A 22,547-nucleotide genomic window follows, 5' to 3' on the forward strand; every position below is an offset into this window, starting at 1 on the left:
AAATGGTACTGGGAAGTGTGTGTCGTTTTTATTCAACAACTGAGAAAACCACGTTTACAACTAACAACTAGTTCTGCGGTCTCATCTCAGATGATAACTACAACTTTGCCTGGGATTTCCCCAGACAAGATGGACAATGAATAGATGTTAGAGTTCATAAATGATTATACAGAAAATTCAATTTTCCATCCCCTTTGTCTGTGCAGTCTAAAAACTCCTTGTCTTTGGTCAGAACTAGGAAGATACTGCATAAGTATACAGTAAGTTAAAATGTTACAATATTGAGTTATAATGTTGAGTTGCTCTCCAAATGTTATTAAGTTTTGAAATGTTATGTTTGCATATTATGAGCCTATAGTGAAATGTTCTTCAATTCTCAGTTACCTAAATTTAGGATGTGGCTGTTGGCTAGGGTTAAGACACTGGACCCCAAAGTCAAGGGTAAAAGTTGTTAGAGGTACTTCTACTGACAGTTCTCCAGCTGCCTCAAGAGTCCTGTGTTTAAATATCTGGCTATAGGGACTTCCCTGGTGGTAGAGTGGATAAGAATCCACCAGCAAATGCAGGGGACACAGGTTCGATTCCTGGTCTGGGAGGATCCCACATGCTGTGAAGGAGCTAGACCCGTGTGCCACAACTACTGAGCCTGCGCTCGGGAGCCCGGGAGCCGCAGCTACTGAGCCCGCGCTCGGGAGCCCGGGAGCCGCAGCTACTGAGCCCGCGCTCGGGAGCCCGGGAGCCGCAGCTACTGAGCCCGCGCTCGGGAGCCCGGGAGCCGCAGCTACTGAGCCCGCGCTCGGGAGCCTGGGAGCAGCAACAAGAGAAAGCACCTCAGTGAGGAGCCCGTGCACCGCAGCCAAGAGTCGCTCCCAGTCGCTGTAACTAGAGAAAGCCTGTGGGCAACAGTGAAGACCCAGTGTGGTCAAAAATAAACACATATCTGGATATAATCACCTGAAGTGGTACGGTTAGTAAGGGGGCAGGAGGAGAGGGGTTTTGGGGAAATTCTTAAAGCTGAGTTTTGTGGAAGAGTCTGTAAAAAACCTGATTAGGCAAATCACTGCCTAATTTATTTGTGCCCTTAAATAACCATGTTATAATTGGGAGAAGTAAATGAATACTATGGCTCATTTACCGCATCCAGCTGGTCAGGATCTGCTTGGTGAATGGACTTCCTCCGTGTACTCCCCTAACTCCCAGGGGGCGTCTCATTCACTCAGTCTGCAAAATGCACCCCAGCGTGTCAACAGGAACGCTTGGGAAGTGGGGGAGCAAAACCGTGCCTGTGGGAAACACTGAGACCAACCACATCCCACCTGACAGCCCACGTGGTATCTAGTTGGATGTTGTGATTTATCGCCCTGATGCGCGCTGGTCAGCGCTGGCTCCAGTATCATCTCTCACGACACCCGAAAGCCCACCTGTGTCCAGGTGAGTGGGGTCTAAGTCCAGGCCACCCGAGCTGACCTCAGCGGGTAGCAAAACGGGGCCAGGCTCCACACTGCGTCTGCACGTGTAGCACACGGGCTTTACCAGGACTGAATGGTTAGCGGAAGTGGTTCTGGGGTCAAAACAGAAGCTCTCGCTTTTTAAAACACAGCCTCCTCCTCCGTGGCCAGGTGTGGAAGAGCTCCTGACAGAGAACCTCCAGACCAGGGGGTGCTGCCTCAGGGAGCGGCCACTTTGCCCACACATGTAGCCTTTTCCTGGGGCTCCTGCATCAGTACACAGCTCACACCAAGGGCCCGGTCCAGCCTCCCTCCTAGAGGAGAAACTAGGGTGTTTGGCAGTCAGACAGACCTTGGCTTGAATTCTCAACTCTCCATTTAACTTCTTGTGCTTTCCGTCAATAGCCTAACTTCTTAGGGCCTTAGCGACCTCAGCTTTGAAATGGGTGGATCATTAACTCCCAGGGCAAGTGTGGCATTTCAGGAGGAAAACGTATGTGAAACACCTATCTTTATCTCAAGGAGCAAGTACCCTCTACCTGTGCCCTTGAGGAGTCACTCAACAGCTTATTTATAAATTATCACCAAATCTGATATAGCTTAGACAAGTTTTTGCTGTTACATCACCTAAAAGAACTTTTTAAAAACCAAGTTATCATTTCCATAGCATAAGTTGACATCTGAAGTTTTTAAACACAGATTTGAAGAAGTGTAAAGAATATAATTTCTGGTATATTTTAATATTTTAATGTTCTAGTATATTTTAATAACATAAACCATTGCAGTACTCTTATATGTATCCAAAGGAACCTAAATATTTGATAGAGCAGGTCTAAGGATTTGATACGCATCAGCACCCATTTAAACAATTCATGAACAACCTCTAGTTTTTAATAGTCAAAAATTTTCCATGTCTATTTTCTTTTCTGAATTTGTGTTTTCATTATATTCCTCCAACAGGATTTTATCCTAATTTATTGTATTTAATGATTAAATGTATTTTATTGATCACCCTATCACAACCTCTGAAAAACTATGTATATAAATTAAAAAATTCCCAGCAAACAAAGGCTTCCAGAGTTTAAAAAAACCTCATGCTCTAAATTGAGCTACTGTTACAATTATTACTTGCACCCTCCAAAAAAAAAAAACATGTATAACAAATTTTAGTGAATATTACATACAAGAAAAAAAAATCACAGGACATGCATGAGATGGATGGCAAGGCTTACCCTCATTCTAATCCTACTTTTCTTTTTTGTAGAAGTAACTGCTGGGAAATTTTGCTCATATAAAAAAGTAGATGAAAATGGAGGGAATTCTGTTATAGAAATCTCTCTCAATTGTTTAAATTCCTCTTAGTATACCACAAGTCACACAGTAATTTATTAGATATGTAGACTACTATTTGTTCCAATAACAAATAAACTCTGCAATCTCAGTGCTTAGCACACAGAGTTTTCCGCTGGTTGTTGGCTGTTGTTTAGTTGCTAAGTTGTGTCTGACTCTTTTGTGACCCCATGGACTGTAGCCCGCCAGGCTCCTCTGTGGGAGCCTAGCATTCTCCAGGCAAGAATACTGGAGTGGGTTGCCATGCCCTCCTCCTTCAGGGGATCTTCCCAATCCAGGATTGAACCCATGTCTCCTGCTTTGGCAGGTGGATTCTTTACTACTGAGCCACATGGGAAGCCCTTTCCCACCCACATTGAGTCTCACGTAGCTGGGGTGACTCCCCAGGGCTGTTCTTTCCATGCAGTGGTTCAGCCTGCCCTGCTGGCGGCTCCACCATCTGCATGTGGCCCCTCCATGGTGGGCCCACAGGGGAGGGGGAGCGTGAAGGTGGCCTGCTAGCTCTTGAACACATGGCCTGAAGCCACCACCCCTTTCACTCACTGTTTGCTGAGTAGAGCGGGGCAGTCCCCAAACTGCAGGTCTGGAAATGCCTGCCCATACTGAAAGCAAGCGGGCTTTCTGTCACTTGGCGATCGATCACGGAAGATTGCTTATAATAAACTGTCAGCTGACAGTGCCTTTGGGATTTGCCTCATTTTGTAGACAGCAGCGAATTGAAAACACCTGATTTATAAAAGGATTTACTTCCCAGCTATTAGAGTACTTCACTGTCTCAGTTCTGACACCGACATTTAGAATTACCCCTTTGTTTGGCTCCTGGAGTTTGCACCCTCAGATGACGCCTGTACTGAAGATTCAGGAAGAGTGGGACACACGCCCATAGGAGAGGGATAATGGTGAGAAAAGTCTCCCGACACTTGGGGCATCCTCAGGACGGTCTGGGTTTTATCTTTAATTTTTAATTATTATCATTGGCCATGCTGCGGCTTGCAGGATCTTAGCTCCCCAAGCAAGGTTCGAATCTGGACCCAGGCAGCGTGAACACCGAGTCATAACCACCGGACTACCAGAGAATCAATCCCTAGGATGATCTGATCTTTACAAAGAAGATGAGGAAGCAGTTGGAAACAGCTGCCCTGAGAATCACACCAGATTGCTCACCCTCTGGGAAGTCTCTGTGCACCCTGGGGGGCATCGTAGCCCATGTGAGGAGCACTGCTTTGGGAGAGTGGAGATGTTGGGCACCCCAAATGTGCTTGAAAGCGGAGGGCAAATTATAACTCATGCTTGAACCCAACACCCCAGGGTTTACCAAGGATGAAGTCAGACTGAAATAAGTCACAGAGGGGGAAAAGGAAGACAGCTTGGGATGAGAAAAGATGGGAATTCGATGGAGAGAAAACGAGTAGATGACAAAAAAACAACCCGGCTTTGTCTCGCGCACGTGGGGAGAGAATCAGGGCCTCGTTGTTTTTAATCACTTTGACCTTTATTTCTCAAGTCTGGCGGAGAATCCCCAGCTGTACACTTATTCCAAACCTCACCCACCACCGTGGACACCTACACCAGAACTGGCATTCTCGCTTGTGTTCTTGAACTGGAACCGTAAGAAGAGAACTAATCGTCAATGCCGCTATGCAGATGGGGGTCCACCAGTGTGACGGCCCACCACACACTGCACGCAAGCGCCCCAAGGCAGGTGGAAAACTCTCATCTTCCAGGCGGGCAGGATGCCTTCCTACGTCCATCTGCTCTCAGAACCTTCCAGTGGGCCCTGGTTTCACCTTTGCCTGGTAGGTGGATTCATGTATTTGTGTATTTTTAGCTAAACTAACTGACAGGGTAGACAACTGGATACAAAGTACCCCTGGGGGGAAGTCACAGATCTGAGTTACAAGCCTAGCAAGGGAGCCACAGAAGTACAAATGGCGACATCGACACCCGAGCCCTTCATCAGCCACGTTCCAGGACAAACGCCCTCCGCAGTCAGATGTTGAAGAGCCTGTCCAGAGAACTGAACACTATCAGGAGGACCGAGCAAAATACGGGTTTCCATTCACCAAGTGTATCTTGTGTCCTGAGACACGAACTGAAGATGGAATGACGCTGTCACGATTCACAGGATACTCAAGATACCGTGTTCTTCACCTTCCTGTACCTCACCTGTTGGTATGATACATGCTCATTCCTCAGCACAGCTCAGTGTGCACACATCAGGCTGCAGTCCATGGGGTCACTAAGAGTCAGACACAACTGAAGTGACTCAGCACGCACAAGCTCAATGATTAAATTCTACTGTGAAGGACACTTCCTGTTTTTATGTTTCTGAACATTCTGACGGTGAGGTACCATGTAACCTATAAAGTCATCGCTGGATCTGAAATTGGTCATTTGTAATAAGACACTACCTCCAGATTGCTTTCTAAAAACATTTCAAATCGTTCCTATCACTTTGGGTATCCAGCCCACGTCAAAGAACAAGAGAAAGCCGCATGCTGAAAGGCCCCTCTCTGCCTGTGGTGTTAGAGGCACGAAGAAAGTAAGACGGAAGTTTATCCGGGCACACGAAAGCCATGCTGTACAGGGCAGTCCTCTCGGACGAATGCTCGCAGACATTATTCTCAGGAATTCACTTTCAACTGCTAACCGTATGCGAGGGCTGCGGTTAAATCAGCATTATAGAGGACGAAAGAGTGTTAAGTGGGCTTCAGAATTAAAAGCAAGGGTTTGCCAGCCTCAAGGAGCATCAGCTGAAATGATATCCTATCTGCAAACGCTGTTTGAAGAGGAGACATTAAAATGAGAGAGGTGAGAAAAGCAGGAAGGAGAGAGCAGTCGTTTCTTTCCTAATCTAAGCTTCGTGCCCAGCAGAGAGTCTCATTATGCTGGACATTCTGAAGATTAGGTCAGAGCTGATGATGTGTCTAAGGCTCGTATGAGGGCGTTGAAACAATAATCGGTTAATCACTGTACAGAACTCGTCTCATCTCCTAAACTCTATCTTTCCCTTTTTAAAAAAGAAACTCTCATTCACAGATTAATTCACTTTAGAAGATCTGATCCACACGAGTTAAGTCTATGTAAAATCTTCAAAGGGAAAGCCGAGCGCGGCTTGACAGGTGTATGGAGCTTGCCTGGGTTTGCCCTCAGACTGGAAACACGTCCTCTCAGGCGAGCACAGCCCGTTCTTTTCCTGGCGTGCACCTGAGCTGCGGGAGTCGGCCATGAAAAATTCATGCAGCGTGCTTCAGCGGTCCACCTACGTCCTTAACATCTGCTGGCTTCACGTCACGTGAAGACTTCAAAGTGAATCCACCCCGAGATCGCGGCAGGCTTTCCCCGGGAGCAGGGGTGGACAGCCCAGAGACGGCCTCCCCTTCCCGGCAGGCAGGAACGCCCGGCAGGACGCGGTGACTTACCCTCTTAACCACGCAGGGGCAGGGCGGGGAGCAGCGGGGGTACCACAGTCGGGCTGCACGGCCACTCGGATTGCTGCGCTGCCTCAAAATTTTATTTTTAATCTCAACCTTTTTGCTTCCTATAAGCTTCCCGTGTAGCCAAAATATTCAGCCACTGAGGTGGTGGTAAGGTTACTGTGCGGGGAAACACAGCGTCTCCTCCTGCCGGCCGGGTGATAGGGGATCGCTCACTTGGGGGGGTCCAGGCACGGCCGCCCGGGAGCTGCTCCAGCTGGACGCCAGGCTGTCCCAGCAAGAGGAACAGTTTAGTATGATGACTGCAAACAAGCGGTGGGCTGTGTGGCTCTCTCCACTTTTAAGTTAATTACAGTGCAAGCCACCAGGAATTTAATTGCCAGCAGCCTACCACCTTGATCAGATTCACTACAGAAAGGTTCCCTACTTTATTCTCCTGATGCCAAGGGAAAATTTATCATCGTTAAATGATAATTGGCTGTAATATCTTTAGATTCTTCAGAAATGCTGGCTGGCAAATTTCTAAAATTTTTCATCAATCTTGTTTGGTATTTTTAAGAAGCCTACATCAGAGGAAAAAAGATGTCTAGGTCTGAAGAACACACTGCATCTTACTGTCTGCGTGAACAGGTCTCAAGAGTGTTTCATAATAAATTTATGGAGTTTACTTTTTCTATAATTTTAATTTTATTCATTATTTATAATCCCATAATAAATCCGGTGGAGGTGATGCACCCTCCGTATTTCTCATGGTGCTGGCAGGGGTCCCCCCATCCCCACAGTGTCCCCACAGTCCAGAGAGGAGAAACACCTGAGCAGTCACTCTGGGGCCTTCCCTGGCGTCCACTGGGGGGCCCGTGGTTAGGACTCTGAGCCTCCACTGCAGGGTGGGGGGGTTCCATCTCTGGTCAGGAAACGAAGATCCCACCAGCTGCAGAGCACGGTCCAAAATTTTAAAACAGAAATAAATAATAGTAAAAATAAATAAACAAGCAATTCTGGGGTTTTCTGCAGATTTATCAAGACTTCTGATCTTTAGAGGTTTTCTAAATAGAACTCCAGTGAGAAAATGCATGATTGGGTGCCGTTTAACTTTTAGGGAAATACGTCAACAGGCCAGTTCACTCAAGAATTAAAATGGTTGTCTCCTTCCTTACTTGTCACGTTCTATCTGGTCCCCATAAACAGCAAAGAACACAAAAGCAGACAGAATGCAGGTCTTCTCCTAAGACTTAGGATGAGTCTGTCCATAGCATCACATCCTTACATCTCACCTTCTACACATTTCACCTGGTGCCAACAAAAAGATAAAAATACACATGGAACAAAATGCAAGGCAGTTAATTATAATATTTATGAGCTGCTGCTAAAATGCTTCTTGGTTAGACACTGAAATTATTAAAAAATTTACATATTCCAATTATCTAAGGCTTGGTACTGTGTCAGCATGGCAACCTGCAAACCCACTGTATTGGCTCATTTTCCGGCCCCATAGGAAACTCCTGGGTGTGGCTGTTTCAGAACTTTGCGAGGTCGGCATCAAGTTAACCAGAATATCTGTGCAGCGCCCCCCACCCCCAATAGACTAAGGTCAACTTTTTTGTTTCTGACTCAGAATTCTACTAATCTGACCTATTTTTAATAGCCTAGTACATACTTTACAATTGAGTGTTGAATCAGATTTGCTAAACAGAATAAATGGCTCTAATGATGTAAGTTGGAAATAACTAATTATCACAGTCTATTTAATAACACAGTTTCCTCCATCCATGGGATTTTCCAGGCAAGAGTACTGGAGTGGGGTACCATTGCCTTCTCCGATTAGTATTGAAAAGTCTTCATAAATCGCATTTTTTACTGCTGTGATTCTTGGTTCACGGGGTCCTTTAAACAGCAGAGCAACGCACACTGGATGTTGTGAGCCCAATGTCGAATCAGTGGACACAGCTCTCCACAACCCGAAGAGGCCCCACTGAAGGCCAGACCTGCACCATCTGTGGTCTGGAGCTGAGGACTCAACTCCCAGGAATTACGGTGCTGACGACAGGGTGGTGGCCCCCTGGGAGCACTTGCTGGGCACGTGCAGGGCAGGTGAGGGCACACTCGGTTAATGCCCGCTGCCTCCTGACCCCGGTGCTGGCTACACTCTCCCAGGAGCTGTGCTGGGCCTAAAGCAACGGCATCATTGGGGACCAGGTGAGGCAGACGCTGTGGTCGAGCTCATCTATGACACAAAACCACCGAAGGGGAAAGCCATTCCTCCAAAGAGCTTTGTAAAAAGATGAAATCTACCACTATACAGACAAAGTTACTTAACTCACTCTATTATGATGTGATCATAGTATTCTGAAATTTTCCACAACCATCTTCCAGCTGTGTTTTCTCAACAGCACAGTCCCTGCCTTTCCGACCATGAAGCTTCTCGCTGCAGACATTGGTGGCACTTCTGAGACTTACCTTTGATCTCTTTCGGCTCCAAGTTCTCGCTTCTAATCATTCCCCACTTCTCTGGCAATCAGCTCTTGGACGGACAATTTTTGGAGCCTTCTTTCGAAGGCCAAATATGTAAACTAAGTTGCTTCAAACTAAAACTTCCTTAAATAAACTGAACATTTAACTGTGACATGTGTGCATTTTCTTCATGATCCACGCTTTTAGTTATTCTTAAGATACACTCCTAATTTTAACAAAACTTAATATCTACATTTTCTCAAAGGTTTTTTAAAAATTAAAGTAAAAGAACACAACCTGTGGCCTAATCTCGTCCCATATAAGTTTCATGGATACGACTCCTTATAAGCCCCAAGATGTTCTGTTCTTAAAAAACATATACATTAACAGAGTACCAAAGCAAAAAAAAAATTTTTGTCTTTAAGTTCCCCCAAATAAATAAGATCTTGCATTTACAATTACTGGTCGGGTTCACATTTCCTGCCAGTCACTTCAAGGAAAGCAGCTATAGACACTGGATCAACCCTGAACCATAACCACCAGCCAGAGAGGCGAGACTTGCTGCACAGCCCCGCCCGTGAGTCGCGGCATCGCCGCGCCCAGCGTCACCCGCCCCCGTGGCCGTGCGGGCCGGGCACTCACTGGCTATGCTCAGGTGCACGGGCGGGCTGGTCTTGTTCTCCCCGTTTCTCTCGTTGACCGCCTGCACGTAGTAGGCCCCCGCGTCGCTGGCCGCCGCTGCCAGGATCACCAGCTGGTTCTCCAGTGTGATGGCTCTGCGTCAGGGGAGAGGAAAGGACAGGGTCAAGGCCCACCCACAGAACTTCTCTGCAAAGCACGTTAAGTCACCAGGCCAACTGCAAAGGAACATCCACAGTTGGGTTTTGTTTTTTGTTTTTTAGGTTAAAACAAGATCTGGAAGGACAGAAACGAATCCCCAGGCCGACCTAAGGAATGAGGCGGAGGCCGAGCCTCCTCGGTCCAACGATGCACTCGCTCCTGCCGGGCAGGGGTCTGGGAGCCCCAGATGCCACCTCCCCCAGCTGTGGGAAGACAGCCTTTGGAACACACACACCCAGGGCTTGTCACACTCAGAGGTTCCTCTAGGCCATCATCCCTGACTCCTCATATACTCCAGTCCTACGGTAAAAAGGAACCCCTGGGACACATCTGACCCGCACACCTTCTCTTTAGAAATGAGAAAACCAAGGATCAGAGAGGTTATGTTGTTTGTCCAAGGTAACACAGAGGCATCGCTTTGCCGACAAAGGTCCGTCTAGTCTAAGCTATGGTTTTTTCAGTAGTCATGTACGGATGTGAGAGTTGGACCATAAAGAAGGCTGATCCCCAAAGAACTGATACTTTCAAACTGGGGTGATTAAGAAGACTCTTGAGAGTCCCTTGGACTGCAAGGAGATCAAACTAGTCAATCCTAAAGGAAATCAATCCTGAATATTCATTGGAAGGCCTGATGCTGAAGTTGAAGCTCCAATACTTTAGCCACCTGATGCAAAGAGCCAACTCACTGGAAAAGACCCTGATGCTGGGAAAGACTGAAGGCAGGAGAAGGGGACAGCAGAGGACGAGATGGTTAGATGGCATCGCTGATTCAATGGACATGAGTTTGGGAGATGAGTTTGGAAGCTCTCGGAGATGGTGAAGGACAGGGAAGCTTGGAGTACTGCAGTCCATGGGGTCAAAAAGAGTCGGATACAACTGAGAGACTGAACAACAATCAAGGTAACCCAGCAAGGTGACGATGCCAGAGGGAGGACTAAGTCTTCTCACATATAGACTGGTGCTCTGCCAACCATACCCCATACAGACTCTTACCCTTATTTAAAAGAAGAAGAAGAAAAGCAATAAAGACAAAAATTTCATAAATCCGAGCAACCTTTCATTAAATGGGTATGCTTTGCCCATGTTATAGTTCTGTATTCTTTTTACTAGTTAAGGAGGTTGGGAGGCGGTAAGACCCTGTGTTAAAAAACAAAAAAAAACAAAGGTAAGTGATCGTTTCCTTGTCTGCTGAAGAGCGCTTTCTTCACAGTCTGAGCACCGAATGTCCTCCAGCCTACGCCCTCATGTTCAAAACACTAGAAAAATCCTGGGACGCTGGAGTGGATTATATCACCTCCCAAAACTGTGTGACTCTATGGTGAACAGTTTTATTTGTTCGCTTTTAATCCTACATAGTCACAGCCCTTCCAGATTCAGGTAAACTGAGATCTCTATTCCAGTAACATCAAAAAACATGCAAAATAAATAACTTCCCATGAGAAATTTTAACATAACAATCATCTTTTTCTTCCTGCTACCCCCAAAAACCTTTTTCAAAATCTCTTGATTTTCAGACACTTTTTAAGATTATCTTAAGAAGTTACTGCTTATTCATGGTTCCCATAGGATATATTAGATTTGAGGTCTCTATGACTAACTTACCCCATTTCTCATTTAAGAAAATTTCCCTATTAAGACGTTTTCAATTTTTAGTCCCATAAAAATATTTCACAAAAGCTTTACTATAATTATTTATAACTCCTTTATAGATTCCTTTATAGAACCATGGAAATTGTTCCATTTTATTTTAGTATATGTTACACTGGCACCTAAAATTAAATAAGAATTATTTATTACACATGAAGTTTCACATTTAATAGTACAATTTTAAAACTGAATACATCATAACTTTTTTTCTTTAACATCTGATTTTTGCAATAGGAATTTCAAATATGCCTATTATTCCTCAGAATTATTCTCCAAAATATATCCATTAATTCTCTGTATTATTTATGACATTGTTTCAAGGGTACTGAAAATAAAAAAGTACATAAAGAATAGAAATATTAAAGTTTACGTCTATTATAATTTATATCTATAAGCTCATTTTTTCTTCTAGCTTTAAATTTCTGTAGCAAAGTCAAAACTTGTGAAGAGAAATGTATCTATTGCCAAAAAGAACACCACAAAAATTCCCAAACTTTACAGAACATTACATTAATAAGGGTCAGTTCCCCAGAAGACTTCATCCCTGCCTATTCAACTCTTTCTGAACAGAGCACTTATACAAAAGGAACTGATTTTTAAATGAAAACTAAAATATCTAACAACATTCAACTCATTCACAACTCTGGTGACGGTTGTAATGCTTAAGAAGAAGACCATCTTTAAAGACTGGAGCGGGTACCAGGCGTCCATGCTCTGGGTCCTCTTTCCTGGGAGATCCTGAATTTGGGGTGGTGCCCAAGCCTCCCCAGGCAGCCACATGATGAGGAGTCAAGCCAGCCCCGCTCCCAGCAGCAGGCCTGCCACCCCGGCTTCGTTCAAGGCAGTGAGGAGCTGCCAGGGGACCCGAGCTCCCCATGAGCCCAGCCGAAGGACTGTGCCAGGGGGGCGTGCCGGTCAGACCTCTGTTGCCCTGGGGGCTGCCGGTGGCCGCCCTTCCAACCCCAAGGGGAGGGAGCATGTGAACAAGTCAGGAGGAAGGCTGGGACTGTGAGAATCAGTGCAAGCTAGCCCACAGCCTGAATGTAATGATGAGAAAGTACCGACGTGATCCTTTAATACGACTCTTACACTTGTTCATAAAATATTCAGTGGTGACGTGAGGTCACCAGGTGGGCTGATGTCCAGCGTCTCCTCACAGCCCGCCCTGGGGCAGCAGCTCTGTGCTGAGAGGGCCACGCCACACAGACTGGTCTGTGCCAGCTGGTGCTCTCCAGTCCCTCCCTCTAGCGACGGACACAGGAGACCAGGTTCCAGCCAGCCGGGCTGTGGCATGGACCTGAACTGACATTGGTCTGGGGTGGCCACAGACTAACTTAGGCCACACCTAAGTTAGTTCATCAGCTTAACGGGCAGGACGCCCATCCTTTGGCTGGGGATCGGGCTTTTTCTCGCGCTACTAGGTGTGAACAAGGAAGCCTGCTGCCCCAGATAGATGCTCATGGTGACAATTTTATGGCCGTGACGGGAACAACCTTAGCACGAGGCTGACATGTTGATGGCAGGACAGAGACAATGGACAGCACCTGTGTCCTTGATCTTGAGGCCCTGGTGGGGCCAGTGAACTGTCCTGCAGGCCTCTTATCCCTGGACTTCCCGCTTTATGAGGTAATGTTCGTCATTCATGCTTAAACACAGTAGGTAAGGGTTTCTGTTACTAGAAGTGCAATACATTTGATATAGATTCAGCACAGACAATAGCAGACAAGAGTGAAAAAGCTGGCTTAAAACTCAACATTCAAAAAACAAAGATCATGGCATCCAGTCCCATCACTTCACGGCAAACAGATGGGGAAACGATGCAAACGGTGGCAGACTTTCTTTTCTTGGGCTCCAAAATCACTGCAAATGGTGACTGTAGCCATGTAATTAAAAGACACTTGCTCCTTGGAAGAAAAGCTACGACCAACCTAGACAGCATATTAAAGCAGAGACATTACTTTGCCAAAAAAAGGTCTGTCTAGTCAAAGCTATGGTTTTTCCGGTAGTCATGTATGGATGTGAGAGTTGGACTATAAAGAAAGCTGAGCGCCAAAGAACTGATGGTTTTGAACTGTAGTGTTGGAGAAGACTCTTGAGAGTCCCTTGGGCTGCAAGGAGATCCAACCAGTCCATCATAAAAGAAATCAACCCTGAATATTCATTGGAAGAACTGATGCTGAAGCTGAAATGTCAATACTTTGGCCACCTGATGTGAAGAGCTGATTCACTGGGAAAGACCCTGATGTTGGGAAAGACTGAAGGCAGGAGGAGAAGGGGACGACAGAGGATGAGATGGTTGGATGGCATCACCGACTCGATGGACATGAGTTTGAGCAAGCTCTGGGAGTTGATGATGGACAGAGAAACCTGGCGTGCTGCATCCATGGGGTCACAAAGAGTCAGACATGACTGAGCAACTGAACTGAACTGAGGGTAAAAAAAAAAAAAAACCTAAAGCATGTGTATCCCTCTGTGCATAGAAATAACCCCACATATCAGCCCAGCTACGTGCAGATGTGAAATGGAAACAGTGGCTGTCTTGTGTGCTGGGTAAGTTGTGTCTGACTCCTTGCAACCCTATGGATCGCAGCCCGCCAGGCTCCTCTGTCCATGGGATTCTCCAGGCATGAATACTGGAGTGGGTTGCCATACCCTCCTCCATGGGATCTTCCCGACCCAGAGATTGAACCTGTGTCTCTTGCATCTCCTGCACTGGCAGGCAGGTTCTTTACCCCTAGTGCCACCTGGGAAGCCCCTAACAGTCAGTGGCTAGCTCTGAGTAAAAAGATTCCAAGTTATATTCTTTTGATTTTTGTTTTTTTTTTTTTTTAAATATTTTCCATAGTAAATATCACTTTTGTTATCAAAAGAAAAAAAAATCTCAAAATGAATGCAGGGTATGCTAAGTAATTAGCAAAGTTCAATAATTTCCCATATTACAAACTACGTAGCTTCCACTACAATGTAATTCCAAAGTACTAATTTAAAACTTACATTGATTTTAATAGGAAAACTACAGTATTAGGCCAGAGATTTCCCTTCCCTTAACTTTATTAAAATAACTGTACGTATGGCTTCATATAAAATTATTTCCTTAGTCTTTCCCAACTTCAAAGCGACACCGTATAATCTGAATGCCATGGAACGATGCTGCCTGCTGCGGCTGCTCAGCCACTCGGTCGCGTCTGACTCTTAGTGATCCCATGGACTACAGAACTTCCCTGACCTCCACTTCTCCTGAAGTTTGCTCAAAATCACGTCCACCGAGTTGATGATGCCATCCGACCATCTCTTCCTCTTCTCCTGCCCTCAATCTTTTCTAGCACTAGGGTCTTTTCCAGTGAGCTGGCACTTGGCATCAGGTGGCCACAGTACTGGAACAGTGATATAGAAAGTAAGAAAAAAATGAAGGCACCTGGTCGAGCATGGGTGAAATAAATGCGCTTTAGTCAGGAAACCAGAGAGCTGGACCCATAAAAAAGAAGCTAAAGGCTTACACACCAGTCACTGACTCTGAGCACAGGGAGTTGTCACTGGCCAGTCGCCCTTAACAGTGGACATTCCTGACAGAGGAAGCGCTGTGGTTCCACAGAAGAAGACCAGTTAGAATGGACAGCCCTCTAGGGCTTTGGTTTCCACTTGGTTCTCCCGGCAGTGGGCAGAATAAGAATTCTCCATTTCAGGAAAGATGAAACCCCGAGGAGCTACTGGCGGTCTTTGGTTGTCAGCAGCGATCAGAAACACTGAGGGGGCCAGGCTCCTGCGAGGCGGCTCCCAGACCCGGGCTGATGCATGTGGTGGGTGGGTTTTGGGGGCTGGGCAGTGGCAATATGGTCAAGTGTGCTTCCCCCGACACCAGCCTGTGCCACACGGAGCATCTGCTGTCAGAGAAGTGACATCGTTGTATCAATTCCAGAAGCACCAGGTTTGTCACTGAGGCAAACAGCCCAGGGTGTGCCTGCTCAAGACCAGGAATGGAAAGCGAGGGCCTGTGTTCCCTTGGGTTGCCATGGAGACAGGTCCAAACAACTGTATCACTAAGGAGTGGGCAGCCATTTGAGTTCCCAGGCCTGACTGGAGTGGAGGGAATCCAACCTGAACCAGGCACACATTGCCCATGTCCCATGGCGCTTAGAGCTGGTACATTTATACACCACATGAAGTAATAGGAAACACTAATAATTTGCCCTCAAGACTGCTAAGAGTGGTTTGGGGGCTTCTCAGGTGGTTCGGTGGCAAAGAATCCACCTGCCAACATAGGAGACAAAAGACACTCAGGTTCGATCCCTGGGTAGGAAGATCCCCTGGAGAAGGAGATGGCAACCCACCCCAGGATTCTTGCCCAGGAACTCCCATGGACAGAGGAGCCTCTCAGGCTACATACAGCCCATGGGGTCATGAAAGAGTCAGACGCGACTTAGCGACTGAACAGCAGCAGCAGCAAGAGTGGTTATGGACACAAAGAGAGGCGCTCCAAGTTTCCCAAAATTTCCATAACGTTCATCACAGCGTTCAACGTGGGCTTCCCCAACGGTCTAGTAGTTAAGAATCTGCCTGCCAATGCAGGGGACACGGGTCGATCCCTGGTCGGGGAGGAGCCCGCGTGCTACAGAGCAGCCACGCCTGAGCCTGAGCACCGCAACACGGAGGCCCTACAGCCTGCGCTCCGCAGCAGGGGACGCCGCCGAAACGAGAAGCCCGCACACCGCGACGAAGGGTGGCCCCTCTCCCTGCAACTAGAGAAAAGCCCACAGCAACGGAGCCCCAGCACAGCCAAAGCGAAGTAAATAAACCTTAAAAACACTTTCACTGTAACTCATCCTTTTTGTTTTCATAAAAAAATTTAAATATATACTTAGTTCTCAATAAGTATTTTGACCTTTGACACTTTTTAACACACAGCCAGATGGTAATATAAACACTGATCTGTATTGACACTTTATCAAACAGTCCAGACACGACCAAGCGACTACCATTATGATGAAAACTCGGTCAAGGCTTCAGGAAAATAAGAACTTTGCCCATGAGATAGGAGAGTATAAATCTGGGTCTGTGGCTTTACTATTGCAGATGTTAAAGCAGCATTTGACTGGTTTCGATTGTTATTCGATTACACTTTTTTTTAAATTGGGAGTGCAGAAAAATGCAGAACATTAGTTTTTAAACCCTTAAAAATAAAATGAAACATTTAAAATATTCCCTATTTTAATTAAACAGCTTTTTAATGGGTCGGTTCTGAGGTTTAGTGCTCTGAGGATAATCTGGATATCAAGCCTTCCTGTGTAACAGCAAGTTCAAGGCAGACAACTTGTAAATTGATGAACTTCCCTTACTTGTACAATTAAAAGAACTAAAATTGCTTTTAAGGAGTTGTCAGCCGTAAGGAGTCCCTGGGTACTCAATAAATGTTAAGGCAGCGGAATGACGTGTTTACTTAGTCAAGATGTAAACACTTGCTGCTCACTGGTTGCCCTGGGTGCGAGAAGAACATTTTAAAGGCAAGTGAACAAGAATTTGGGAAACCTATTTCTCAGAATTTCAAACCCAGAGAGGTGGTGAGTTGAGTTGTGTTCATTGGTAGAACAGGAAACCCAGGATAGACGACAAGGAGTAAATGGGATTTGACTTTAGCTCTGCTGTACCCAGTGCTGCAGGCCCGCGAGAGCTCAGGCTGTGCAGTGAGGCCTTGTCCGGTTGGGGGAGGACCAGAGGTGACCTGCGAGGAAGACGCTAGAGACGGGGAGGGCCGTTCAAACCTCCACCAGTTCAGTGAGCGGCACAGCCCGTGCCTTGTGGAACATTTCCTACTCTCAGACCACTCAGGGGCCCTGCTCTATGGCTGCCGTATGCTAAGCTCAGTCGTTAAGTCATGTCTGACTCTTTGTGACCCCGTGGGGTGCAGCCCACCAGGCTCCTCTGTCCATGGGATTCTCCGCAAGAACACTGGAGCGGGTTGCCATTTTCTTCTCCAGAGAATCTTCCTGACCCAGGGATCGAACCCCTAAAAATGTTCAGACAAGTTTGACCTGGATGGAGCAAGGCCTGGAACCAGAGCTGGCCCTGACTGTTCCCTGAGGCTCCTTAGGTGGTTTTTTCCCATCTGTGAAAGAAGAGCAACAGTACCTACATCGAAAGGACCCTGTGAAACAGAAATCAAGGCAGTGAGGGACACGAGGCCGACACACACCCAGTCAGTCAGTGTTGGCTGGCGCTGAGCCCGGCTCCCAGGTGTGGTGCACACAGATAATAAGTGATCAACTAAGAAACACAGACAACTGTCCTATTTGTGGGGGTGCTAAATAGCAACTACCGCCTAGAGTTTTAGTTCACAGACCTCCCTATAAACACACACACGGCCAGGTGATGGAATCATCGGATTAAGGTCATGAACCATCTGATGCGCTACCACCTAAAAGCCATCGCTGGGGAGCCGAGGTGTCACGATGCAGCAGAGACCCGGGAAGAGCCCATTTTCAGACACGTCCGCCCATCTGAGAAACAGATGGCAAAGCCCACTTTACAAGACTTTAATGCCGGAAAATCCACGGTGGCTTCTCAACACGTGTTGGTGTGTCACAAATAGAACAGACCCTTTTCCTCTGGAGCTGACACCGAACGACGGGAGAGACGGAAAAGAAACACGAAAATTACAGGGTGACGATGCAACGGTGAGGGGTTCATCTCATCAGGGACTCTGCCAGCAGAAATATATTTACTGATAACAGGCTTTCTTAACATTTCTAGCTAGTTTTCTAAAGCATTTCAGTCGATCTATAACTTAGTCAATTTATGCTCAGGGGGCTTTTGTTACTTTAACCAGTTGTCAGCACAGACACAAATAAACAGCCTTGCACGGTTCCTGGTGTGCTCAGTCATTCGACAAAGAGTGAAGCAGCAGAGGAAGGGTTCCACGGTGGTGAGGTCAAGGCACAAAAATTTCCAACCAACCTTTTTTTTTTTTTTTTCCTGCTAAAACAAAAAGAATAAGAAACAAGACTTAAAATGTGTGGAATGTGTGTTTTTAGGTATTTAGGTCCAAAGAGTGTCCTAAACACCCATCTTATACTCTGAACAGAGTGTAAGATCCACTCAAACTAAAAGCCATTTGAAAACATAACAGAAAGGCATATGAAAAAAAGGGCACCCGTGACGGCTCCTCTACCCTGAGACCCTCTAAAAATAATGGACAGGGCTGAGGCAAGTCCATGCTATGCAGTGATCTAATGAAAATGGTATGTGATTCAGCCAAAAATTAATGAGTAGCCAAGTTAGAGACTCCCCACAAAGTAAGAGAGCATGAAGACCAGGGTGGTGGCCAACCCAGGGGCACAGCGTCTGGTGAAGAGCTCTGCAGGGCGTGAGGTGACCCGTGTGGGCTCAGTGAGGTGGGCCATTCTCGAGGCAGGGTGTGTAGAGACCCCGTGTGGGCTCGGGGAGGCGGGCCATTCCCAGGGCAGTGTGGAGAGGAGGGGTAGACCCAGCTGTTCCTGTGTGCAGGTGGAGTCAGGAAAGCCTGTGGCTGGCCAGTGAGGCTTCCAGATGAGCCAGTTCCTCTCTGCGCCCTGCTCTCTTCAGAGGAAGGCACGGTGGGCGGAGCACTCGACCCTGCTCCGAGTGCTTCCACCGAGCAGGACTGTGTCCTCACGGCAGGATCAAGTGGGTGGAGCAGCGGCCGTGGGGGAGGCGCTCTCCTTTACGACCTGACGCTGGCAGAGGGGCCCTGGACCACGCCAGCGGGCACAGGTTGGCAGAGGGGCCCTGGACCACGCCAGCGGGCACAGGCTTTTGTACATGCCTCTGCCTTTCAAGTCGGCCGCAGCGTTAGCTCCTCTTCAAAGAACCAGCTTATCACAAAGGCGGTCTACTCTTTGTCCACCTCTGTAGTTATTAAGGGACAGAGCTGTGCGCAGAGCCTCAAGCGCTGCAGCGGATCTTCAGCGACAGCGGCCCGGAGGCACTGCTCCCCAGACTCCAGGGCGAGACCCTCACGCTCAAGGACACAACGCCCTCGACGGTGAAGGGGAAGTTAACCGGGAAGACAACCCGATTCTCTTGTAACTAACCTCCTTTCCTTCTGGAAACTACCATTGTGCGTAAGCAGCAGTGTGTAAGCGCAATGTCTGCTGTTCTCCACCTCCTCAGGGGCCCACGAGACGTCTGCGTTACACGCAGGCTCTGACACACGCAGGGAAGTGGCAAACTTTCAACAGAGAGCAGCTAATTCATAAACAAGGTCGGGAGATATTTAACACCCTGGGCCCTTACACCAAATTCTCTGGAAAGGTCACTGTGCCCCTTCGCAGGCCGGTGGGGGCCGTGGGGCCGGAGTGAGTCCACAGGTGCCATCAGAGAACCAGCTGAGCAGCAGCACAGTGGGCAGACAGGACGCTGGCATCCTCAGAGCTCTGACAGGGTGCTTTGCGTCCTGGTCTCAGCAGGGGCGAGCCTGGCTGTCTTAACAGTGCCCCTGAGGGCTGACTCCCAAACCATCGCCCTGTTCCTCTCTCTCCCTGGGTGCCCGTGGGTCCCTGAAGGACCAGGAAGCTCCCTTGCATCTCCCCTCTGGGCGCCTGCTGTGGGCCTGCCCGGGGCTGAGTCTGCAGGCACCGTTTACCTCATCCTCCCGGCTGCCGGGGGTGAGCAGCCCTGGTGTGGGTGCAGAGCGGGGCTCCTCTGACACCCCTGTGGCACTGAGCAAGCTGCCCGCCTGCTGGGCGGCACAATCCTGATGCCCCCTCTTCCCAGTGTAGGGGTGAGAGACAAGTGAGATTGGGTCTACAAACAATTAGTACCACAGCTGGCACACACTCCACACTCCAAACTGGTTATGATGCCCATGCTACAGGCGGAAACAGAGGCTCTTAGGGGTGAAATAGCTTTTCCAAAGAAAAGGGAAGAGCCGAGATGCTAAGCCAGCACCCTCCAGCCCCCCACCCTGATGCAGTCCTTGCTCAAGGCCCCTCACCCCAGGCTATGCCACCTGCCCTCCGCCCAGCCCGGGAGGCCAGCTTTGGTCCTGGGGCGAAGCGCTGTCTGGGGCGTCTCACTATTGCGTCCTGGGCTGCTCTTGCTTTCTCTCTGTCTCCGTCCCTCTAGCCCCCACCGCACCTCTCTAGGACTCCTGTCTGGCCCCCTGGTGGCTAAGCTGGCGCCTGGCATACGGCAGTCCTGGTGGAAGCGGTGATGCAGTGGAGTGGAGCTGTGACCGCTGGACGGGGGCCGTGCCGGCACCCACACCCACTGGGAGGACAGCGGTTCTGTGATGCTCCGGACCCCCGTGGGAGCCCCGTGCCCCGAGGAGTGTAGGCTGGAGGGGAGGGGCCCCCTTTCCTATCCTGGAAGGCCTAAGGCCAGGCCTTCTCGGTCACAGTTGCGGAAGTTCCCGTGTCCTCTGGGTCACAGCCGTCAGCCCTGGAAACAAGAGGCAGGGGCAGGGGGCCCGGCTGGGTCACGACAGTTCGTGAAAACGCTCTTTCCCTTGGGGAGACGGAATGTTTTTTCTCAAGAACTATCTACTTTGGACCCTCCCCAGGAAAGCTTAAATAGCCTTTGTGGGGGGCATTAGAATGCATCTAAAATGAGAAAACACGCCGGGGACTTGAGACGCGTCTGGGTAAACGGTGATCTGCCCAGGGTCTAGCCATAAATACTGTAAAGAGGGCCATTTCGGGAAAGTCTGAGTGAACTGGAAACATTATGAACCATGACACACACCTGTGAGATGCAGGCGGCGTGCGTCTTTAGGTGACATCACTCACAGCGCCTAGACACCCCAACGCACATAAACAGGAGGAAAGTGGATAAAAATAGAAAGAGACAACAGCCACTTCTCCCAACCGCCTCCACTTCTTGCTGCCGTTACTGATCTCGCGGCTCATTTCCGTGACAAACACAGCACCACAGCACGAAAGCAGTCACCTCCGTTCGTCTCCGCGGAGCCGCGCTGGGGTTGGCTGGGTGCTGATGCATTTGCTCCTGGCCCCCGGCCGCATTTCTCAAAGGTCCCCCAGGTTCGCCACAAGCCCCGTGTAACTAGCACCCTGGCCCAGAGTGATTCGATGAGCCAGGCAGAAGCTTCCAACACAATGGAAGACCTCAGGCAACGCTCACAGAGTGGCAGAGGTGAAGACCTCCGGGCTTTCCTAAGGAGAGGGGACCTTTGCTGGAAGGAGAGCTAAGGAGAGGTGAACACGCAGCCCACCTGCGCCACGCGCCTGCTGTGTGACCCTCCTCTGGGTTGCAGGACAGTGGCCTCAAAGATGGCCACGTCCTAACCCCCAAACCTTTAAACATGGTACCTCGCACGGCAAAGGGACTTTGCAAATGCAGCTAAATTAAGAATCTTGACACAGGGAGATGATGGTGGACTCTCCAGGTGGGTCCACGTAATCACACAGGATCTTAAAAGTGATAGGAGTTGGGCGCATCCGAGCCAGGGAGACGTCTGGAGGTGTGATGCGAGGGGCTCTGAATATGGAGGAAGGGGCCAGAGCATGGAACGCAGGTGCCCCAGAAGCTGGAAAAGCCCAGGACCCTCCAGAGAACACAGCCCTACCGACACCTTGATTTTAGCCAGTGGGGCCAGTTTCAACCTTCTGACCCTCAGAGCTGTAAGACAGGAAAACTTCATTCCCTTCTCCAGGGGATCTTCCTGACTCAGGAATTGAACCCCAGTCTCCTGCATTACAGGCGGACTCTACCATCTGAGCCACCAGTTGAGCCCTGTTAAGACACTAGGTTTGTGGTAATATGTTACAGCAACAATAGAAAAACTTCAGTTTTCTGGGCTCTAGTTTTTTCACTTCTGAAATGAGAGATTCCCTACCCAGCTCACAGGGTTGCTATGTACATTGAATAAAGTGAGTTTAAAGTGTGTGTGTGTGTGTGTGTGTGTGTATGCGTGCACGCTAAGCATAGGGCCTGGCACTGTAAAATATTCAACACACTTCCCATTATTAGACAAATTCAAATTTATGGCAAGACTGATTCAGAGCTTTCTCTGACAGAATGTTGGCAGCATTTATCATTTATTTGTGATGAGAATAAAAGAGAAGACTTTTAATCAAAAGCATTTATGATCTCCCTGTGTCTTTACTTCAGGGTCTTCTTGAGCTGTCTGGGGTAACAGCAGAGCCCTAGAGGAGCAGGGCCTGGGGGCTTCACACTGAGAAGAGAACTGGAAATCCAGAACTGACCCAGAGGGGAGGGCGGGGAAGCGGCCGGCTGGAGACAGGGGCGCGGGGGTGGGGGGGAAGGGTGGATGGGAAGTGAAGTCTGCGTGCTGCCTGTCTGTAATTTCTGGAGAGGCTGGCAGTGATTTTAGTTGCTTTGACAACACTTCTTTTTTGGATGGCTGTATTATATTTTTTGCTTT

General features: G+C 48.3%; 1 protein-coding gene across 1 annotated transcript in view; it reads right to left on the minus strand.

Annotated features, from left to right (window-relative positions):
• SDK1 (sidekick cell adhesion molecule 1) overlaps positions 1 to 22,547 on the minus strand; it is a 743,568-nt gene that overhangs the window by 280,007 nt on the left and 441,014 nt on the right. The window contains exon 7 of the mRNA XM_070363134.1: positions 9,329 to 9,462. Coding sequence (XP_070219235.1) covers positions 9,329 to 9,462 — 134 coding nt within the window. The remainder of the gene's footprint in view (positions 1 to 9,328; positions 9,463 to 22,547) is intronic.

This window comes from Bos mutus, chromosome 25, assembly GCF_027580195.1.
Source record: "Bos mutus isolate GX-2022 chromosome 25, NWIPB_WYAK_1.1, whole genome shotgun sequence".
In the NCBI taxonomy this organism is placed as follows: domain Eukaryota; kingdom Metazoa; phylum Chordata; class Mammalia; order Artiodactyla; family Bovidae; genus Bos; species Bos mutus.